Below are 18,060 nucleotides of genomic sequence, written 5' to 3'. Positions count from 1 at the left end.
AAATGCCATTACTGCCTGAGCCCACTGGATCCAAAGAGATTAATGGATTTGGGGGTGCCGCCCAAATGAAAATTCCACTGCAGCTGGCGTGCTGGTAACCTGGGGTAGGGTCATGGGAAGGGAGAGAGGCCTCCGGGATCTTTCCTGATCAGCAGGCACACAGATGCTTCCCTTTAAGGCTGTTGAAAAAAAGCCAAAGGTCACCTCTCCCACCCCTTTTTCCACTGGATCCAAAGGTTTTGTACTCAAGGGTCCTGGTGAAAAAAAAGACTCCTAGCTAGATGCAGAACATACTCCCACCCCAACCAACAGGGAAAGAGATGGGCAAGCAGATCTCCTCCCTCCGCTGCAGGCAGCTCTGCCCACCCTCCCCAGGCCCACCCTAGAAGCTGACAGCGAGGGAAGCAGGGTCAGAAGCCCCAAGTCATGCTGCTGGCCACATGACCTTGGAAAAGACATTTGCTCTCTCCCTCTGAACTTCTCTCCCCATCTGTAAAGTGGAGGGCTGAATTAGAACAGAAAGTTTTCTTATCCTTTGCCCCCAAGCAGAATTCTTCCAGGAAAGCCCAACGGTTGTGCATATAACTCCAACATAGGCTGTGAGCGCCTTAAGGAAGGGAATTGTGTCTGATTCCCCTCCAACCTCCACACCTAGGACACAGCAGGGGCTGTAAAAATGATGAACATTGTTGGAAAGTACAAATCCATCCCAAACTGTGGGACCCTATGGTGACCAAGAAGAAGAAAATGAGTTCCAGGCTCCACCACAGGGCCGGCTTTCCCTGAGACCAGTGGGGTGGCAGACAGGAGCCCCTTTTTTCCTGTTTCTTTGAAGTGGAAACAGTTGGCTACTGCCGTCCCCTTTTTGCCTGATACCTGCAAATCTGATAAGTGGCAGGGAGAGGGGGGTGGGGCAAGGAAGGGGGGGTTGTCCGGGCCCCAAGAGGCAGAAGGATGAAATCACATGGATTTCACACCTCCACTCTCTGTGGCTACTCAGCCCCGTGGAGCTCAGATGGTACAAGAAGACAATCACTTGTCCAGGCACGAACTGTAAGGAGGGGCTCAGTGCATGCCTGCACCCCATCTGTGTGCTGACAACCCCCACTTTAGGAGACAGAGTAGAGGGTTGTACCAAATGACCTGGAAGGATGCTTTGTACTCAGATTTTATTCTTCAGACAACAGGCCCCATTCCAGGGCGGTGAGACCTCACCTGGGCACACCTGCCCTTGCTAGGCAGCCCCTACCAAGCCTGTGTGCCTGGCACAGCAGCCGGGAGCTCTCAACCTCACCTCATTGACGTCAATCTTGCTCCTCTCCATGTAGTCTCGATCATTGACCTGCCCGCCTTCCACGAACTCCATCAGAAGGACACGCTTGGTGGACAGCTCCCAGTAGATTTGGGGGACCTGGAAAAGGAAAGGGCAGGTCAGAAAGGTCTGGAGGGCTGGGAACTGTGGGTGGGCAAGGACCTCCAGGAGGTGCAGTGAGCCAGGAGACAGCAGACACCCCTCCCAGGAGCAGGAGAAGGCCTGGGAGGGACGTCCTCAGTGACCGGTGGGAAAGAGGGAGGCAGGACAAGAGAGAAGTGCCACTCTGCCTCCACCAGCCGAGCCCCCTAGCCCCCTCCTTTAATGACCCCTCCTGCTTGGGGACCAGAGAATGGCTTCCCTGTTCTCCTTGGTGCCTTGCAGACAGGATTAAAAGCCAAACTTAAAATTGGGACTTCGGGGGAAATGTGTAGATCCTCTCATACCTGAGCAAGAGTTGGTATTAAAAGCTACTTCCCTCTCTCACGAGGCCCAGCTCAGGCTTCTGACATGAACCCCAACCCTCTGCCTCAGTTTCTACACCTGTGCCATTGGTGTATTGTGCCTATGTATGAATGCATAAATGCATGAATGAATGCATGTTTCTCATGCCCATTTCTGACACACAAGAGCCAGTGGCAAAGAGGGCCAGCTCTTAACCCAACACCTATTTCCAACCCTCCTCTCTCTTCCCCAGTGACAGGAAAAACTGCATACTTTCCCTACCGGCCTTGTCACAGGCATGGACATGTGACACAGCTCTGACTTATGAGAACATAAGCAGAGGCCTACCAGGAGGTCTGGGAAGGATTTTATTTTCCAAATTTTAAAAAGGGGGATGTTTGTAGATGATGCAACTCTACTTACTCTGCAGCAGCTATCTTGCAACATGAGGGAAAGTTCAAGAAAATCAGAGATGCCAACCCTGATATTGTTACAGCACTAAGACAATATCGGCAGGCAACTTTTGAAGCCTTCTTGCCACGTGGGGAAAATAAATCCTTTCTCGTTTAAGACCCTCTAAATCAGTCTGACAGTTACCTGTAGACAAATGCATTTCTAACTGATATGCTCTCCAACACCCTCTGACTGTGAGAACACCCAATTGCCAGAACGGGAACAGATCTCCCGAAGAACAGGCAAGAGACTGGCTGGCACCATGGGCCACTGGGCTGCCATGTCAGTGAGAGACACCCATCAGTGCCACCACCGCTATGAAGGAGGGATCCCTGAACATCAGCATGTCACGTCTCCCCAACAACTTGATGGGTTTATTTCTACTTGCAAACAAAGAAAAAACAGAAGCTAAGTCAAATGTTAGGGGGAATAAAGACTTCCTTTATCCTGAATCCCAACTCACCTAGCAGTAAGATAGCAGGCCTGAAGTCAAAAAAACCTGCTCTCTGGTCCTCACTCTACTAATAATGTTGTGTCTTAGTCAGGCCCCTGAGCTCCCCTACACCTCAGTTGTCCTCATCAGAAAGGAGGCTGTTCCTGCCCCGTCTCAATACAGAGTCTGAGTGTAATTAGGGCCTGGGTTTCCTGGAACAAAGGTTCCATGTAATCAAGGTGTCATTGGGTTTGTTATTTTCCTGCAGTTTTTGCCATTTGAAAATCTGGGCCAACAAAGAAATCTGTGATTCTTTGTTACTTTGAACTTAAAATCCAGTCTTGTTAGGCTTTTTTTTTTTTTCTCTCTCTTCCATCCTCACCTGAGGATAGATAAGTTTATTTATTTTAGAAGGGGAGTGAGGAGGGAGAGAGAGACAAACAGACAGACAGCGAAACATCAATGTGAGAAGGAAACATTGGTAGGTGGCCTTTCATATGTGCCCTGACCAGGGGTCAAACCCACAACCTAGGTATGTGCCCTAACCGGGTATCGAACCTGCAATATTTTGGTGCATGGGACAATGCTGCATCCAACAGAGGCACCTAGCAAGGGCTGCTCAGCAGTTTTTAAAAGGTATCTTTAAAAATATAAGTGCAAGTTTGCAGCTGTGTTTTGTGGCTTCCAAATGAAAGGGACATATTTTGGGGATAAGTTCTTCCCTCAGTGTGTTTGGAACTGAAGCTTGGCAGGGGGCACTTGGGACTCTGGATACAGGCTGTCAGACCCCCATCTGGGCCTACCTGGGGCAATGTGGAAGCAGCAAGGAAAGAGCCACTGATGGAAAGAGAAACCCAAAGACTTTCTGGGCTTGTCAACCAGGATCTGGGGTGTGTTGGGTTTCCCCCTCCACCACCTTCTCCCCACTTCCCCCGAAACACAGCCAATGCAGTCTGACAACAGAAGGTATCCCCTGCTCCGGTGGCTTAGATCTGAAATGATGGAAATATTGAACCTGGGAGACAGAGGTGTTTGCCAGGGGACCTCAGCGAGGACATGGCCCCTCAATGGATGTAACACAGAAATGACTGCAAATGCAAAACTGCTCCCTGCTTAGGTAGGAGAAACTTGACTTGACAGGGGGGCTTGACATTAAATTGCCACATGGGCAGGAGGGTTTGGGGTGTGAGGTGAAATTCACTTCACCCAAACACCCCTGTTTCACTACTGATCCTTCTTTGGCTTCTATCAAGGACAGGAAAGATGAAAGAGAAAAATATTAAGGAGGTAATAAGAAACACTGTCCCACACTCCCCTCCTAATAAAACTAAACCCTGGGAGGCTCATGGCCAGGGCATCTGCTGACCCCACAGGCCAGGTCATACCCTGGCCATTGTGACCTCTGCATCCAGGGTCTCCTGTCACAAAGCAGAGGCCTCACTCCTGTGGCCTCTACCTGTGCCCACAATAGGGCCAATCCTGACCTCAAGAAAAAGAGTACAGATTATGGAAAGTTCCAGCTCAAGACCCTGGGCCTCAGACTCATAGCTGGCTTCCGCTTTGTTTCCATGTTTTGGGCAACACACCTGTGAAGCCAGCCCTGGCTTGTCTGGACAGCACCCATCACCCAGAGCCACAGCCCTCCCATCTCCCAAGCCCAGAAAAATGGAGCACAGATTCAGTGTCAGACTACAGGGCTGCAGCCCCAGTTCTGCCACCTCCAAGCTCTGGGACAGTGGCTACGTTTTATAACCTCCCCACCTATAAGATGGTGAGGATGATTACAATGGAAGCACCGCTCCCTGCTTCCTAGTGGTATATGTGGATGGACACCTGGTGCTCGACACAGAGGCACTCACCCAGCAGCTGCTGGACAAACATCAGCTGCCATATGACAGCCAGGTAGCATTTCACATGTAGTCCTGACATACAACCACAGCTCAGAGTTAATATTACAGACAGTTCAGCATCATTTAGATCTTCCCCACAAGTTACTACATGGGCAGAATAGCAGTGATTTAACATGTAGGCTCTGGAGCAGGCTGCCTCCACTCAGAGCCTGCCTCTGCCCCTGAACAAGAAGCTGTGAGACCTTGGGCAAATGGTTTCATCTCTTTGAGGCCCAGATTTCTCATTGGAGACATGGGGCTAATAATGGCATCTCCCTTGTGGGACTATTATAAGGATTAAGGCGTAAACACATGTAATGCACTTTAAAAGTGATCTAACACAACATACGCATATAAACAATCTTAACTAATATTAATTATTATACATCAGTGGTTCTTAATTGCTGAGACTCTTAAGAGGCTATGGCACGTCTCCAAAAGAAGGCACATCATCTAACAAGGTTTGTCCACAATGTCCAGAGAGTCGCAGGCTCCTAACCTCACATTAAGAAATTGTGGAGAGACTGGGACACAATCTGACACCACCAGGGCAGATCCAGGAAGTGCAGATCAATCTAAGAAGCAGCAACAAACAAGAAGGGTCACAAAAATGGGGAGGTGGGGAAACAATCCCCCATCGAAAGGAAAGGAGGAATCCCCAGAAAGAGTGCTTAATGAAATAGAGGAAAGAAAACTATCAGACATGGAATTCAAAACATGGATTATAGGGAAGATCAATGAGATCAATGAGCTCAAAGAAAACTACAAAGAACTCCAGGGAAACTACAAGGAACTTACTGAGAATTACACCAACATGAAAAAGCACATAGAAGCTATCAGTAAGAGCCAGAAGGAAATGAAGAATATAATTTCTGAATTGAAGAACACAGTAGAAGAAATTAAAAGCAGACTAGAGGAAGCAGAAAATCAGATCAGTGAGCTGAAGGACAATGTAAAAAAAAATTCCCAGAGTGAAACAAAATGAAAAAGAATGAAGAGATTTTAAGAAACCTGCAGGACAACATGAAAAGTAATAATATCCATATCACAGGAATACCAGAAGGAAATGAAGAGCAAGGGATAGAAAGCCTGTTTGAAAAACTAATTACAGAAAACTTCAGTAACTTGGTGAGAGAAAAAGTCATACAAGTCCAGGAAGCACAGAGGGCACCAATGAAGATGAACCCCAACATGCTCACTTCAAGTCACATCATAATTAAAATGGCAACATTCAAAGACAAAGAGAGAATCCAAAAAGCAGCAAGAGAGAAATAGCTAATAACATACCAGGGAGCCCCAATAAGGCTATCATTAGATTTCTCAACAGAAACACTACAAGCCAGAAGAGAATGGCAAAAAATATTCCAAGCAATGAAAAACAAAGGCCTATACCCAAGACTACTCTACTCAGCAAGGCTCTCATTCAAAATGGAAGGTGAAATAAGGAGTTTCCCAGACAAAAGAACACTAAAAGAATACATCTCCACCAAACCAGCGTTGCAAGAGATGCTAAAGAGTCTGCTTTAAGAAGATGAAGAAACAAAGAGAGACAAAGAGGAGCACAAGTACAAAGGGGGAAAACAACAATGAATAAGTACCTATTGATAATAACCTTACATGTAAATGGATTAAATGCTCCAATCAGAAGACATAGGGTGCCTGAATGGATTAGAAAGCATGACCCACATATATGCTGTCTACATGAGACCCACCTTAGAACAAGAGATCTACACAAACTGAAAGTGAAGGGATGGAAAAAAGTATTTCAAGCAAAGGGACATGAAAAAGAACTGGGGTAGCAATAATTATATCAGACAAAACAGATTTCACAGCAAAGGCCATAAAAAGAGACAAAGAGGACATTTCATAATACATAAGGGAAAAATCCATCAAGAAGATATAACCCTTGTAAACATATATGTACCCAAGATAGGAGCACCTAAATATCTAAGAATTTTTTAAAAGACTTCAGGAAGGATATAGACAGCAACACACTCATAGTAGGGGACTTTAACACCCCATTGTCAACAATGGACAGATCTTTGAAGCAAAGAAATACCAAGGATATTGAGGTATAGAACAATACTCTAGATCAAATGGACTTAGTTGATATATAGAGAACTTTTCACCCCAAAGAAACAAAATATACATTCTTTTCAAGTGCACATGGAACATTCTCAAAGATAGGCACATGGTGGGACACAAAACAGGCCTCAACAAATTCAAGAAAACTGAAATTATATCAAGCATGGTCTCAGATCACAATGGCTTGAAACTGGAAATCAACCTCAAGGAAAAAACTCAAAAACATTCAAACTCATGAAGAATGAATAACATGCTATTAAATAATGAATGGGTTAACAATGACATAAAGGAAGAAATCAAAAAGTTTCTGGAAACAAATGATAATGAACACAAAACAACCCAAAGCCTATGGGATATAGCAAAAGCAGTCTTGATAGGAAAGTTCATAGCAATACAGGCCTACCTAAAAAGGATAGAAGAATCTCTAATAAGAAAAATCTAACCCTACAGCCACAAGAACTAGAGGAACAACAACAAACAAAGCCCAGAGCAAGTAGAAAAAAAAATTGTCAGGATCAGAGCAGAATTAAATGACATAGAGACTAAACAAACAATTCAAAAGATCAGTAAAACCAGGAGCTGGTTCTTTGAGAAGATAAACAAAATTGACAAGCCTTTAACCAGGCTCATCAAGAAAAAGAGAGGATCCAAATAAATAAAATCAGAAATGAAAGAGGAGAAATCACAACTGATACCACAGAAATATAAAGGATTGTAAGAAATTACTATGAACAACTGTATCACAAGAAATTTGACAACCTAGATGAAATGGACAAATTCCTGGAAACATATAGTCTTCCAAAACTGAATCAAGAAGAAGCAGAAAGCCTGAACAGACCAATAGCAACTAGTGAAATTGAAGCAGTAATCAAAAAACTCCCAGCACACAAAAGCCCTGGACCGGATGGCTTCACGGGTGAATTTTACAAAACATTTAGGGAAAAACTAACTCCTTTCCTTCTCAAAAGATTTCAAAGAATCCAAGAAGAGAGAAAACTCCCAAACTCTTTCTATGAAGACAGTATTACTCTAATTCCAAAACCAGGTCAAGACACAACAAAGAAAGAAAACTACAGGCCAATATCGCTGATGAACATACATGCTAAAATCCTCAACAAAATATTGGCAAACCAGATCCAGCAACACATTAGCAAGATCATACACCATGATCAAGTGGGATTCATCCCAGTGATGCACGGATGGTTTAATATTCACAGATCAATAAACATAATACAACACATAAACAAAATGAAAGACAAAAACCACATGATCATATCAATAGATGCTCAAAAAGCATTTGATAAAGTACAACATCCATTTATCATGAAAACAGTCAGCAAAATGGGAATAGAGGGAGCATACTTCAACATAATAAAGGCCATATATGAGAAACCTGAAGCCGATATCATACTCAATGGGCAAAAATTGAAAGCATTCCCCCTGAGATCAGGAACAAGACAAGGATGTCCACTCTCTCCATTCCTATTCAACATAGTCTTGGAAGTTCTAGCCACAGCAATCAGACAAGTAAAAGAAATAAAAGGCATCCAAATTGGGAAAGAGGAAATAAAACTGTCATTATTTGCAGATGACATGATAGTGTACATAGAAAACCCTATAGACTCCACAAAAAAAACTACTTGACCTAATAAGTGAGTTTGGCAAAACAGCAGGGTACAAAGACAATATTCAGAAATCAAAGACATTTCTGTACACCAAGAATAAAATATCAGAGATAGAAACTAGAAAAAAGAATCCCATTTACTATAGCAACAAGAAAAATAAAGTACCTAGGAATAAACTTAACCAAGGAGGTAAAAGACCTGTACTCAGAAAACTACATAACACTGAAGAAATAAATTAAGGAAGATACAAATAAATGGAAGCATATACCATGTTCATGGATGGGAAGAATAAACATCATTAAAATGTCCATCCTACCCAGAGCAATTTATAGATTCAATACAATCCCTATTAAAATACCAATGACATATTTCATAGACCTAGAACAAATACTTCAAAAATTTACATGGAACCAAAAAAGACCCTGAACAGCCACAACAATCTTGAGGAAGAACACAGTAGGAAGAATCACAATATCTGATACCAAACTATACGACAAGGCCATGGTAATCAAAATAGTCTGGTACTGGCATAAGAACAGACATATAGATCCATGGAACAGAATAGAGAGCCCAGAAATAAACCCAGGTCTATATGGTCAACTAATATTTGATAAAGGGGGAATGAACATAAAATGGAGTGAAAAGAGCCTCTTCAACAAATGGCGTTGGGAGAACTGGACAGGGACATACAAAAAAAAAAAAGAAAGAAAGAAAGAAACTAGACGACCAACTTACACCACACACCAGAATAAACTCAAGATGGATCAAAGACTTAAATGTAAGATGTGACACCATAAAAGTCCTAGAGGAAAACATAGGCAGGAAAATTTCAGATATCCCATGCAGCAATATTTTCAACGATATATCTCCTAGGCAAGGGAAATAAAGGGAAGAATAAACAAATGGGACTATATCAAACCAAAGAGTTTCTGCTCAGCAAAAGAAAACATCAGCAGGATAAAAAGAGAACCAACCATATGGGAAAATATATTTGCCAATGATACCTCAGACAAGGGATCGATCTCCAAAATATATGAAGAACTTATATGACTCAACACCAAGAAGACAGACAACCCAATTAAAAAATGGGCAAAGGACCTGAAATAACACTTCTCCAAAAGGACATACAGAGGGTCCATAGACATATGAAAGAATGCTCAACATCACTAGCCATCAGAGAGATGCAAATAAAAACCACAATGAGATACCACCTCACACCAGTCAGAATGTCCATCATCAACAAATCAACAAACAACATTTGCTGGCGAGGATGCAGAGAAACAGAAACCCTGGTGCACTGCTGGTGGGAATGCAGACTGGTGCAGCCACTATGGAGAACAGTATGGAATTTTCTCAAAAAACTAAAAATGGAACTGCCTTTTGAACCAGCCATTCCATTGCTAGGATTTTATCCAAAGAATCCTGAAATACCAATTCAAAAGAACCTATGCACCCCTATATTCATAGCAGTGCTATTTACAATAGCCAAGTGCTGGAAACAACCTAAGTGTCCACCTGTAGATGAGTGAATCAAAAAACTGTGGTACATTTACACAATGGAATACTATGCAGCAGAAAGAAAGAAGGAACTTCTACCATTTGCAACAACATGGATGGAACTAGAGAGAATTATGCTTAGCAAAATAAGCCAGGCAATGAAAGAAAAATACCATGTGCTATCACCTATTACAGGAGACTAATGAACAACACAAACAAATAAGCAAAACTGAACCAGAGGCATGTAAACAAGGAGCAGACTAACAGCAACCAGGGGGGAGGTGGGAGGGAGAGAAGGGGGTAAGAAGGGGAAGGGTCTAGTCAAAGAAGATGTATAAATGACACATGGGCATGGACAACTGGGTGGAAACTGACTGCGGGAGAAGGGGTGGGCAGGGTAGGGGGAAGCAATGGGGAAAAAAGTGGGACAACTGTAATAGAAAAATGAACAAAAAATTTTAGTGGGGGAAAAATAATGAAAGCAAAATAAATTAATAAATGAGCCAACAAATCCCCCCCCACACACACACACAAAAAGAAACTGTGGAGTTGGGGTGGTGTACACACAATACAATACACAGATGATGTGTTATAGAATTGTACATCTGAAATCTATATAATTTCATTAACCAATGTTACCACAATAAATTCAATAAAAATTTTAAAAAGAAGGAACCAGGGAGTTGCCCTACTGAAGAGATGATGCCCTCACCAATACCCACATCCATATGTAGAGACACACCCCCACCTCTTCCAGTCCCAAACTCTGTGGTTATGAGGCTTCTCCCTCCTACCTTGTGCTACCTGTCTCCCAGGTCAGTCACAGACCTCTCTGCTTGCCCTGCCCCTTCTCCCAGTACACACACTCTGATGCCACATTCACAAACGCCCTGGTCTTGACCGTTCAGCCTGGCTGCCTCCTCACCATCTCCCAGTCTCCCCAACATTGTGTTTGCATTCAGTGCTTGTCTGAGGCTCAGAGATTTATAGCATAGGGCTGAGGTTATTAAACCCCACTGGAAGAGCCTCACGCACTGAGAGGTAAACTCTTTGCTGAGGCTTAATTATGCACAGATGTTGTGATGGGCTGCCAGTGTGCAAAAGCTATCTATCTCCAGTTTTAAAACCCGAACTGGATTTGCAGCACAAAATTTGCTTCCCACTTGTTATTTGTTTAGGCAAAATTAAGTCCTCAGGAGCCTTAATTCTACCATTGTCTTAGGAATGGTGTGTGGGTTTTGGAAGCAGTAGGTCAAATCGTTACATTAATTATTTACCCATTTGGCATCCTCATTTTAAAATTTTGTGCTATTATTATTATTACATGTCTTGGTCTGGCAGATGCTAGTTGGCCTCAGCCAGGGGACAATTTTGCTGTTTCCATGGGAACTGTGGAGGAGATGGTTCTGTTTGTCTGGCTCCTAGTTCTAGCTCTGAAGAGCACCCCTGCTGCGTAAGAGGCAACAGAATGTCCTCAGACAAGTACCCAAGTTGAAGTCAGAAAATCTGGGTTGCAGCCTGAGCATCTCTACTCTGACTGCCATCTACAAAATAGGATGAAGGTTATTGCGAGGATTTGATGTTATCGCGCCTGCATAGTGCTCACTGCAGCAAAAGAAACATTCAGTAAGCATTGCCCACTCCCTTGTATGATCAACACTCCTTGTTATCCCACTCTGAGCTCCATGTCCTGGGTGGAGTTAGGTACCTCCTCTTGGGCATCCACAGAAAAATAGATAAGTACGTCTCTGTCATAGCATAACCAACTTGTATTGCAACACATTTGTGTATGTTGCCAACCATCTCTTACTCGTCTACACATGCTCCAGCGCCCAGCACAGCAACAGGCTCAGGAAGTGCTCAATAGATGTGGGATAAAGGAATGAAAGAAATGGGATATGCAAGTGGAAGCTTATTTCAGACTCCACAGCACCAGGCAATTCGTTGATGTTATGACCTGTCTGAGAGAGCCACGTGTTCACTGAGCTGGTGATTTGAACCTCAAGGCTGGGGCAGTGTTACCAGATCTGGTCTGTGCACCTGGAAGTACAGGCACAAGAGGGTCTATACATCCACGTCTATGTGGCGGCCAAGAAGAAGCCAGCCAAGCATACTTGGGGCATCTAGACAGACCTGACTCCCAACTCATTCAAAGAGCTCAGCGTTGCCAGTGGCTACACCTTCCTCTAAAAGCAATGTGTCAAAGTGCGACCTCATCACCACAGCTATGGCTTTTCCTCTCATCAGGCAAACCTTACAATTCTTAGTAGCCAGTGCAGACACGCCCTCAGTCTCCCCACCTCTGTTAATCAATCCAGACAGCAGAAGCATAAACCTACCACCATTTCTCATGATGTCTACTAAGCCGTATGAACACTAGTTCAGAGCAAGAGACCTTCCCATCAATGTCCTGAGATACCCTCCCCAAGAGGAGTGCTGCTGGACAGCCCTGGAAAAGCTCCTAAGTGCTTTGCAATTCCCCCTCCCACCTTCCCCAGGCCTCCTGAGGGAAGAGAGAAGGGCTGATCTCTTCTGAGAGGTAAAAGCCATCCTTTCTGTATAGACCACCACAGGGCCCCAACCCCTCCGCCATGAAGAGGTGCCCCTGGGTAAACGGATACAAAGCCCGCTGAGGATTAAGTACATTAGAGCAGCAGTGTGGATGTACATCTCATTCCAACCCCTATGTGCCCTGTGGGGAACACCAGGACATTCCTCAAACACCAGCTCCAGTGCCAGCTCCTCAGCAGCCTTCCTGCCCTGATGGCCGTGGGAGGCACTTCTTCTGAATCATTAGAGTACTTACCAGCAGGACCTCTCACAAAGCTGCAACTTCATATTGTTTGATATGTTTCCCACAGCAAGTGTCTTCTATTATACAGGCAGTTCTGCTATAATACTTAAAAACACAAATGTGTTCCAATGCTAGTGACATACTAGGGAACAATCTGACCATAGTGCAAATTTTGCATTTGTTTGTGTGTGCTCTCATCCACAAGAAATACCATGTGAACACAGAGCACTCCATCCAGCGGAACCACACCACCCAGGAAAACACAAGACACACGTATCTCAAACATCACCATGTGTGATACGGGTCACCCCAACCCACACCTGTGTCACAACTCCTGTCCAATGTCAGGCGACCCTCCTTCCACCACCTCACAACTTGCAAGGGGTAACTCTCCTGATGCCCACTTCGCACGCAGATGTCAAGGTGAAGGACAATGTGTCCTGGGGTCTTATATATTTCATAGCTATTGAACATGTGTAAAACTATGCTACCATTTTTATTAGATTCCTATCTTGTTTTATTTCCTGTGTCACTGGTGATATTTCTGAGTGTTTTAAGCATAATTTATTTTTCCCATGAGCCGTGTGGTTTCTGTTGCGTGACTTTGCATACAGGAGATATTTCTAAGAACACATACGTTTGTTACAGCAGAACTGACTGCGTAGTAAATGAGCTAATGTAATATATGTAAAGCGGTAGGTACAGTGGCAGAGTACAGTAGCATTAGCTACCATCAGCATCATCACCATGACTCCCTGTTTCACGGAGGCAGAGACTGTAGCTTACAGGCCTTTGGCTAGCACTCAGTGTCTTGAATCTGTAGGTCATTCAGTAAACATCTGTCTGATCCACTGACAGGGCAACAATGACATTTGGTATTTCCTTGTAATGTTGCCTTCAAGGGCTTCAATGTTCATTATTCAGGAAGATGTCCCTATTCGTGTCCTGTAAGGCGGGATACTCAGGGCTGCGATCAGTCTTCCCCTACATTCTCCCCCCAAACCGCCATGCCCCCACGGCCCTGCCCCCCCCTACCTTTAGGAACTCAAAGTGCTTGAGCATTTGGGCTACTTTCTCCGCATTCCTCCCTTCGTTGAGGAAATCCAGCTCCAAAGGCAGATTCTTCTTGGCTTCATCCACCAGCCACATGAACTCAAACTCTGGAAACAGCTGTTTGACAGCCAGGACGAGCACCTGAAATCCACCAAGCACCCCATCAGTCAGCTCCTAGCACCCCACCAAAGCACCCTGCCCTCCTGTCTAGGTCTAAATGTAGACAACTCCCCAGATTTCCCCTGGAGTAAGGGTAGGTGGGAAAATGGCTCCCCTGGGGCCCATCACTGTAGTCCAAATCCAAGATGATAAAAAGCCAACAGCCACCAGCAGTAACAACAACCACCATTTGCTGAGCGCTCCCCACGTGCCCAGCACTGGCTCAGCACTTTACTGAGTTACTCCACTTCATTTTCACAGCTCTGGGAGGCACATAGCTCATACTCTTTTCATCTCCCCATTTCACAGATGAGGAAGTTGATGCTCTGACAGCTTATATGATTTTTCTGAATTTGTCCAGCGAGGAAGCAGAAATAGAATTCCACGTGGGTCTCCCCAGCCCCCAAACCCTCACTCTGGACATGGGCCCTTTGCGAGGTTAATTATGCTTAGATAACGTTGTGAAGGTGGGGCCCCTATGATTGGATTAGTATCCTTACAAATAGAGACCAAAGGTCACTTTCTCTCTGCCATGAAAGGACAGGGGGAAGGGAGCCATCTACAAGTCAGGAAGAAAGTCCACCCCAGGAACTGAATCGTCCGACCCCTTGATCTTGGACTTCCAGCCTCTGCAACTGTGAAAAATAAGTGTCACAATTTAAGCCTCCTAGTCAGCGGTATTTCACGATGGCAACCCTAGCAGACTAAGACCCCATCCAGTCTCCCCAGGAGGATTTACTGAGCCCCACCTAGGAACCTTGGCTTGGCTTCTTTTTGTCCTGGTCTATAATTTTACACCCAATCCTGTTAGGCACAATAGGTACAAAAGAAATAAAGCTAAAGCAGAGCCATTAACTGCAAAGCATTTATGGTTTTGTTTTTGTTTTTAAACATAAGTCCTAGGCTGTGTATCAGACACCATTCTAAAAGAATCATCACACAGGGTTATTATATTCACTTTCTCTCAAGACTCTTTTTCATTTCATTTGGCTGCAGTCTAATTTCTTTTAAGTCTTGTCTAGTCTTTCACGGGCTACACCTGTGACCTTATGATAATCGATTTAGTTTGTTTTGTTTCTGTTTGTGTCACAGGAAACTAGAGCAGCGGAGGCAACAGCTAGGCCCAGACTACATGTGTCAGACCCAGACACCTGGGCACAGCGTCCTCCAGGCATCGCATCTCGTCATCATGCCCTCAGATGGCCCTTAGCTGCCGCCCAAGGGGAGGCAGAGCTGGTGCATAGGAAACAGAGCACCTGTCCAGGCCTGGGCCAGGGGCACACACGTCATCTTAGGTACCTGAATTCCCCTCGGGGCTCTGAGTTTAGGCAAGACATCTCTTCAGACTTCTGCTCCAGCCTAAATTCTAGACGTTCTCACCCAGTAGTGATAAGGGAAAGAGCCACAAGGAAGCTGAGTCATTTGTTCCATCAATGTTTCTGATTACCTCCTAGGTAATGACCCTGGGCCAGATGTGGGTATACACAGGAAGTCACATGCACCCTAATGGGGTCTATACCTGGGGAAAAGGCTTCTGGCCAAACATTAAATCCTCATCATTTACTGTGTGGTCACTGTTACTTGTGAAATTTTTAATTTTCATTAATGTCCAAACAGCACTGATAGGCACTTTAAAGAGTTTTCTGTTACTCACCAATTACATAATTCTTACTAGTACTATTGGTTATTATTAATACCTAATGTCATTAATCATAAAAGCAGTCAAAGATTTTATTGACCGATAGTAATTGCTAATAACTAATTAGTAAAATGATTCATAACCCCTAAAAAACCTAGACAGTACTCATAAAGCTGGTTTCTTAAAGCATTCTGTGGGTAGAGGGTGAGTTACTCTGTTTGAATGGAAGTCGATGGTTCTTAGTTTTCTAGGAGGACACCATCCCTGTTGCAGGAAGTCACCAATTTGAAAATTTGGTGCCAGCTACAAAGCCCAGAAAATGTATATGCTTGCGTAATTTTGTACATAATTTAGGGGGTTTACCAATCCCTTGAACTTCAAGGGAGCTGAGGAGAGGAGTCAGATTAAGTATTGTCTGGTCCAAGTCTAAAATGGTTTGAGCTGCTGCCATTTTAGACTTTTCTTGGCTGAGGAAAATAAAATAAAATTCAGTTTCCCCTTCTGTTTTCATTCAATTCATTCTTAAGAGCCTACCCTAAGTAGATTCACTTAAGTTTGGGTTTTTTTTTTACAACAGATGCAAGCAACTAAAATAAAACAGGTGTTGTTATCAATTTGACTTTTTGATTTTCCTTCTAAAATGTATCTTCTCCATAACATTCTCCCAAGAGCCAAAATTTTCAGCATTGTCTAGCGTGTAGGCAATACTCGGCAGATGTTTGTTGAATGTTCATGTGAATAAGTGAGTGAATGAATAAATGAATGAACAAATGAACATTTCAAAGGGTTTGTCCTCTCTCCAGAGATAATTATATGTTCACATGTGTGTTATTTAAATGGACTCAGTTTTTCTGTTTCTGAGGTTTTAGTGCAAAAAGGAATATCTCTGAATTCTCGGGAACCATCATTTTGGAATGCCTGAGAATTATCTACTTGATTTGGAACCTTATGAATCAATCAAGGTACACTCAACAATTAAACTTCCTTCAAGGTAGAATAATGAAATTATTTTCCTAGAGGGTTGCTGGCTCACAGGATGAAAAATCAATCGTGGGCCATACAGAAATATAGTGGAAAAATTGAAGGTCACATAAAAACTTGATTGCTATTTATAATAGCAAAAAATTAGAATGATCATTATTTAGTACCTACTACATGCCAGGCACTGTGCTACAAGGTGCTTTACATATGTGCTCTCATTTCATGCCCTTCTTGCCCATTTCACAGGGAAGGAAACTCGTTCCAGGAAGTTAAAGCACTTCTCAAGGTCACATAGCTTGTCATTTCAAATGCGGGACTTGGACCCAGGTTTGTTTGTTTGTTTCTTCTTTCTTTATGTAGCCCTGTCTCATGCAATATAATACAGGACGCTACAGTAGGAAGCTTGAGATAAGGCATAAGAAGAGCTTTGTAAACTGTAAAAATGCAACTGAAATGCAAGATACTGTTATATTATAAAAGAAATAATGTTCTATGGGAAACAGCACACTAAATAGAATACCTGCACAGATACGCACTGTAAAAATGGATGTTCGACAAGGATCAAAAATCAATTCAGAACAATGTAAACAACTTGCCATTCATGGGTTTATCTTTGATAAGTTATTAAAGTGCACACTTTTTAGAAAACAGAATTATAGGGTGAAGAGAAGTTTCCATGGGGTTGTCTACATCTGTGGGTTTTTTAAAATATATATCTTAAAAAATGGAATCAACTGTTGGATTCTGTGCCAAATACAAACATTACCTAGCCACCCACTGCTCAATCAACACATTCTGAAAGGAAACAAGATGACAGACGGCATGCACTGAAAATGTTGTTCAAAAAAGTCAAAAACATGACTGTCACAGGTCTTTATTTTAAGAGATCCTTGGGATGAGCCGAGTGACATCAAATGGTGGGTCAGATTCTGGTGCTCAGACCAGAGTCCCATCCCAACATTGCAGCGCCCCTCGGGGACAGGTGGTACATGAAGGACAGGGTACCCAGCCATGAGTTAGATTCTTTACAGGGTGTTGAGTAAGGGGCTGTTCAGCATCAAACTCAGAAGCTTGAGGGATAACAGAGAGGGATACAGAGTGGTATCCCTACTGGGGACCTGGGGATTATGACCCTACCACCGGCTCCCAGGTCACCCAAATCCTGCCCTGCTCTCAAACAGTGAGGATGGCAGTGAGATCCAGTCAGCTGACCTTCCTGCATTGGAGGCAGCAGGAACCGCTGCAAAGCCCGCCCGCCAGCAGATGGATGGACTCTACCTTGTCAGTTCACCCCTGCCTGCTGAATCACTGTTCCAATCTCTGGGCCCAATTAGTCTGGCTCTGGACAGCCACTCAGATCAATAAGAGTCCTTGGCCATGCATCTAGAAGTAGAGTTGTCCCAGCTATTAAAGGGACAATATCAGGTGATAATGACAAAGCTGAAAAACACCCTTGACTGTGCCTTTCTCTTTTGTGCAAAGTCACCAACACCATCAGGTTCATCAAGCACCACTTACTGAGATTTGGCCTTCATTTCTCCACCACCATTCAACAGTCTATCCCAGAGACTGTCCCCTTCCCCAAGAAGAGTGCCAGGTTCACAAGAGACTCAAAACACTAGGGTGGCACGTGCTATTGAGTGCCAACACAAAAGCCATTTCCCCCACCTTCCTGGCTGACAGAACCTCAAATATG

At 43.8% G+C, this 18,060-nt stretch overlaps 1 protein-coding gene across 4 annotated transcripts in view; it reads right to left on the bottom strand.

Annotated features, from left to right (window-relative positions):
• The window catches only part of ADCK1 (aarF domain containing kinase 1), a 109,571-nt gene that overhangs the window by 20,324 nt on the left and 71,187 nt on the right, over window positions 1-18,060 (bottom strand). For all 4 annotated transcript variants that reach the window (XM_090271246.1, XM_090271245.1, XM_090271248.1 and 1 more), the window contains 2 exons: window positions 13,568-13,726; window positions 1,295-1,411 (listed from right to left, as the gene is read on the bottom strand). In XM_090271246.1, the coding sequence (XP_090127372.1) occupies window positions 1,295-1,411; window positions 13,568-13,726 (276 nt within the window). The remainder of the gene's footprint in view (window positions 1-1,294; window positions 1,412-13,567; window positions 13,727-18,060) is intronic.

Source organism: Furipterus horrens, unplaced genomic scaffold (genome assembly GCF_987537825.1).
Source record: "Furipterus horrens unplaced genomic scaffold, mFurHor1.1.pri manual_scaffold_3, whole genome shotgun sequence".
Taxonomy (NCBI): domain Eukaryota; kingdom Metazoa; phylum Chordata; class Mammalia; order Chiroptera; family Furipteridae; genus Furipterus; species Furipterus horrens.
Note: the sequence above shows the minus strand (reverse complement) of the source record. Positions and strands in the feature narration are given on the sequence as shown.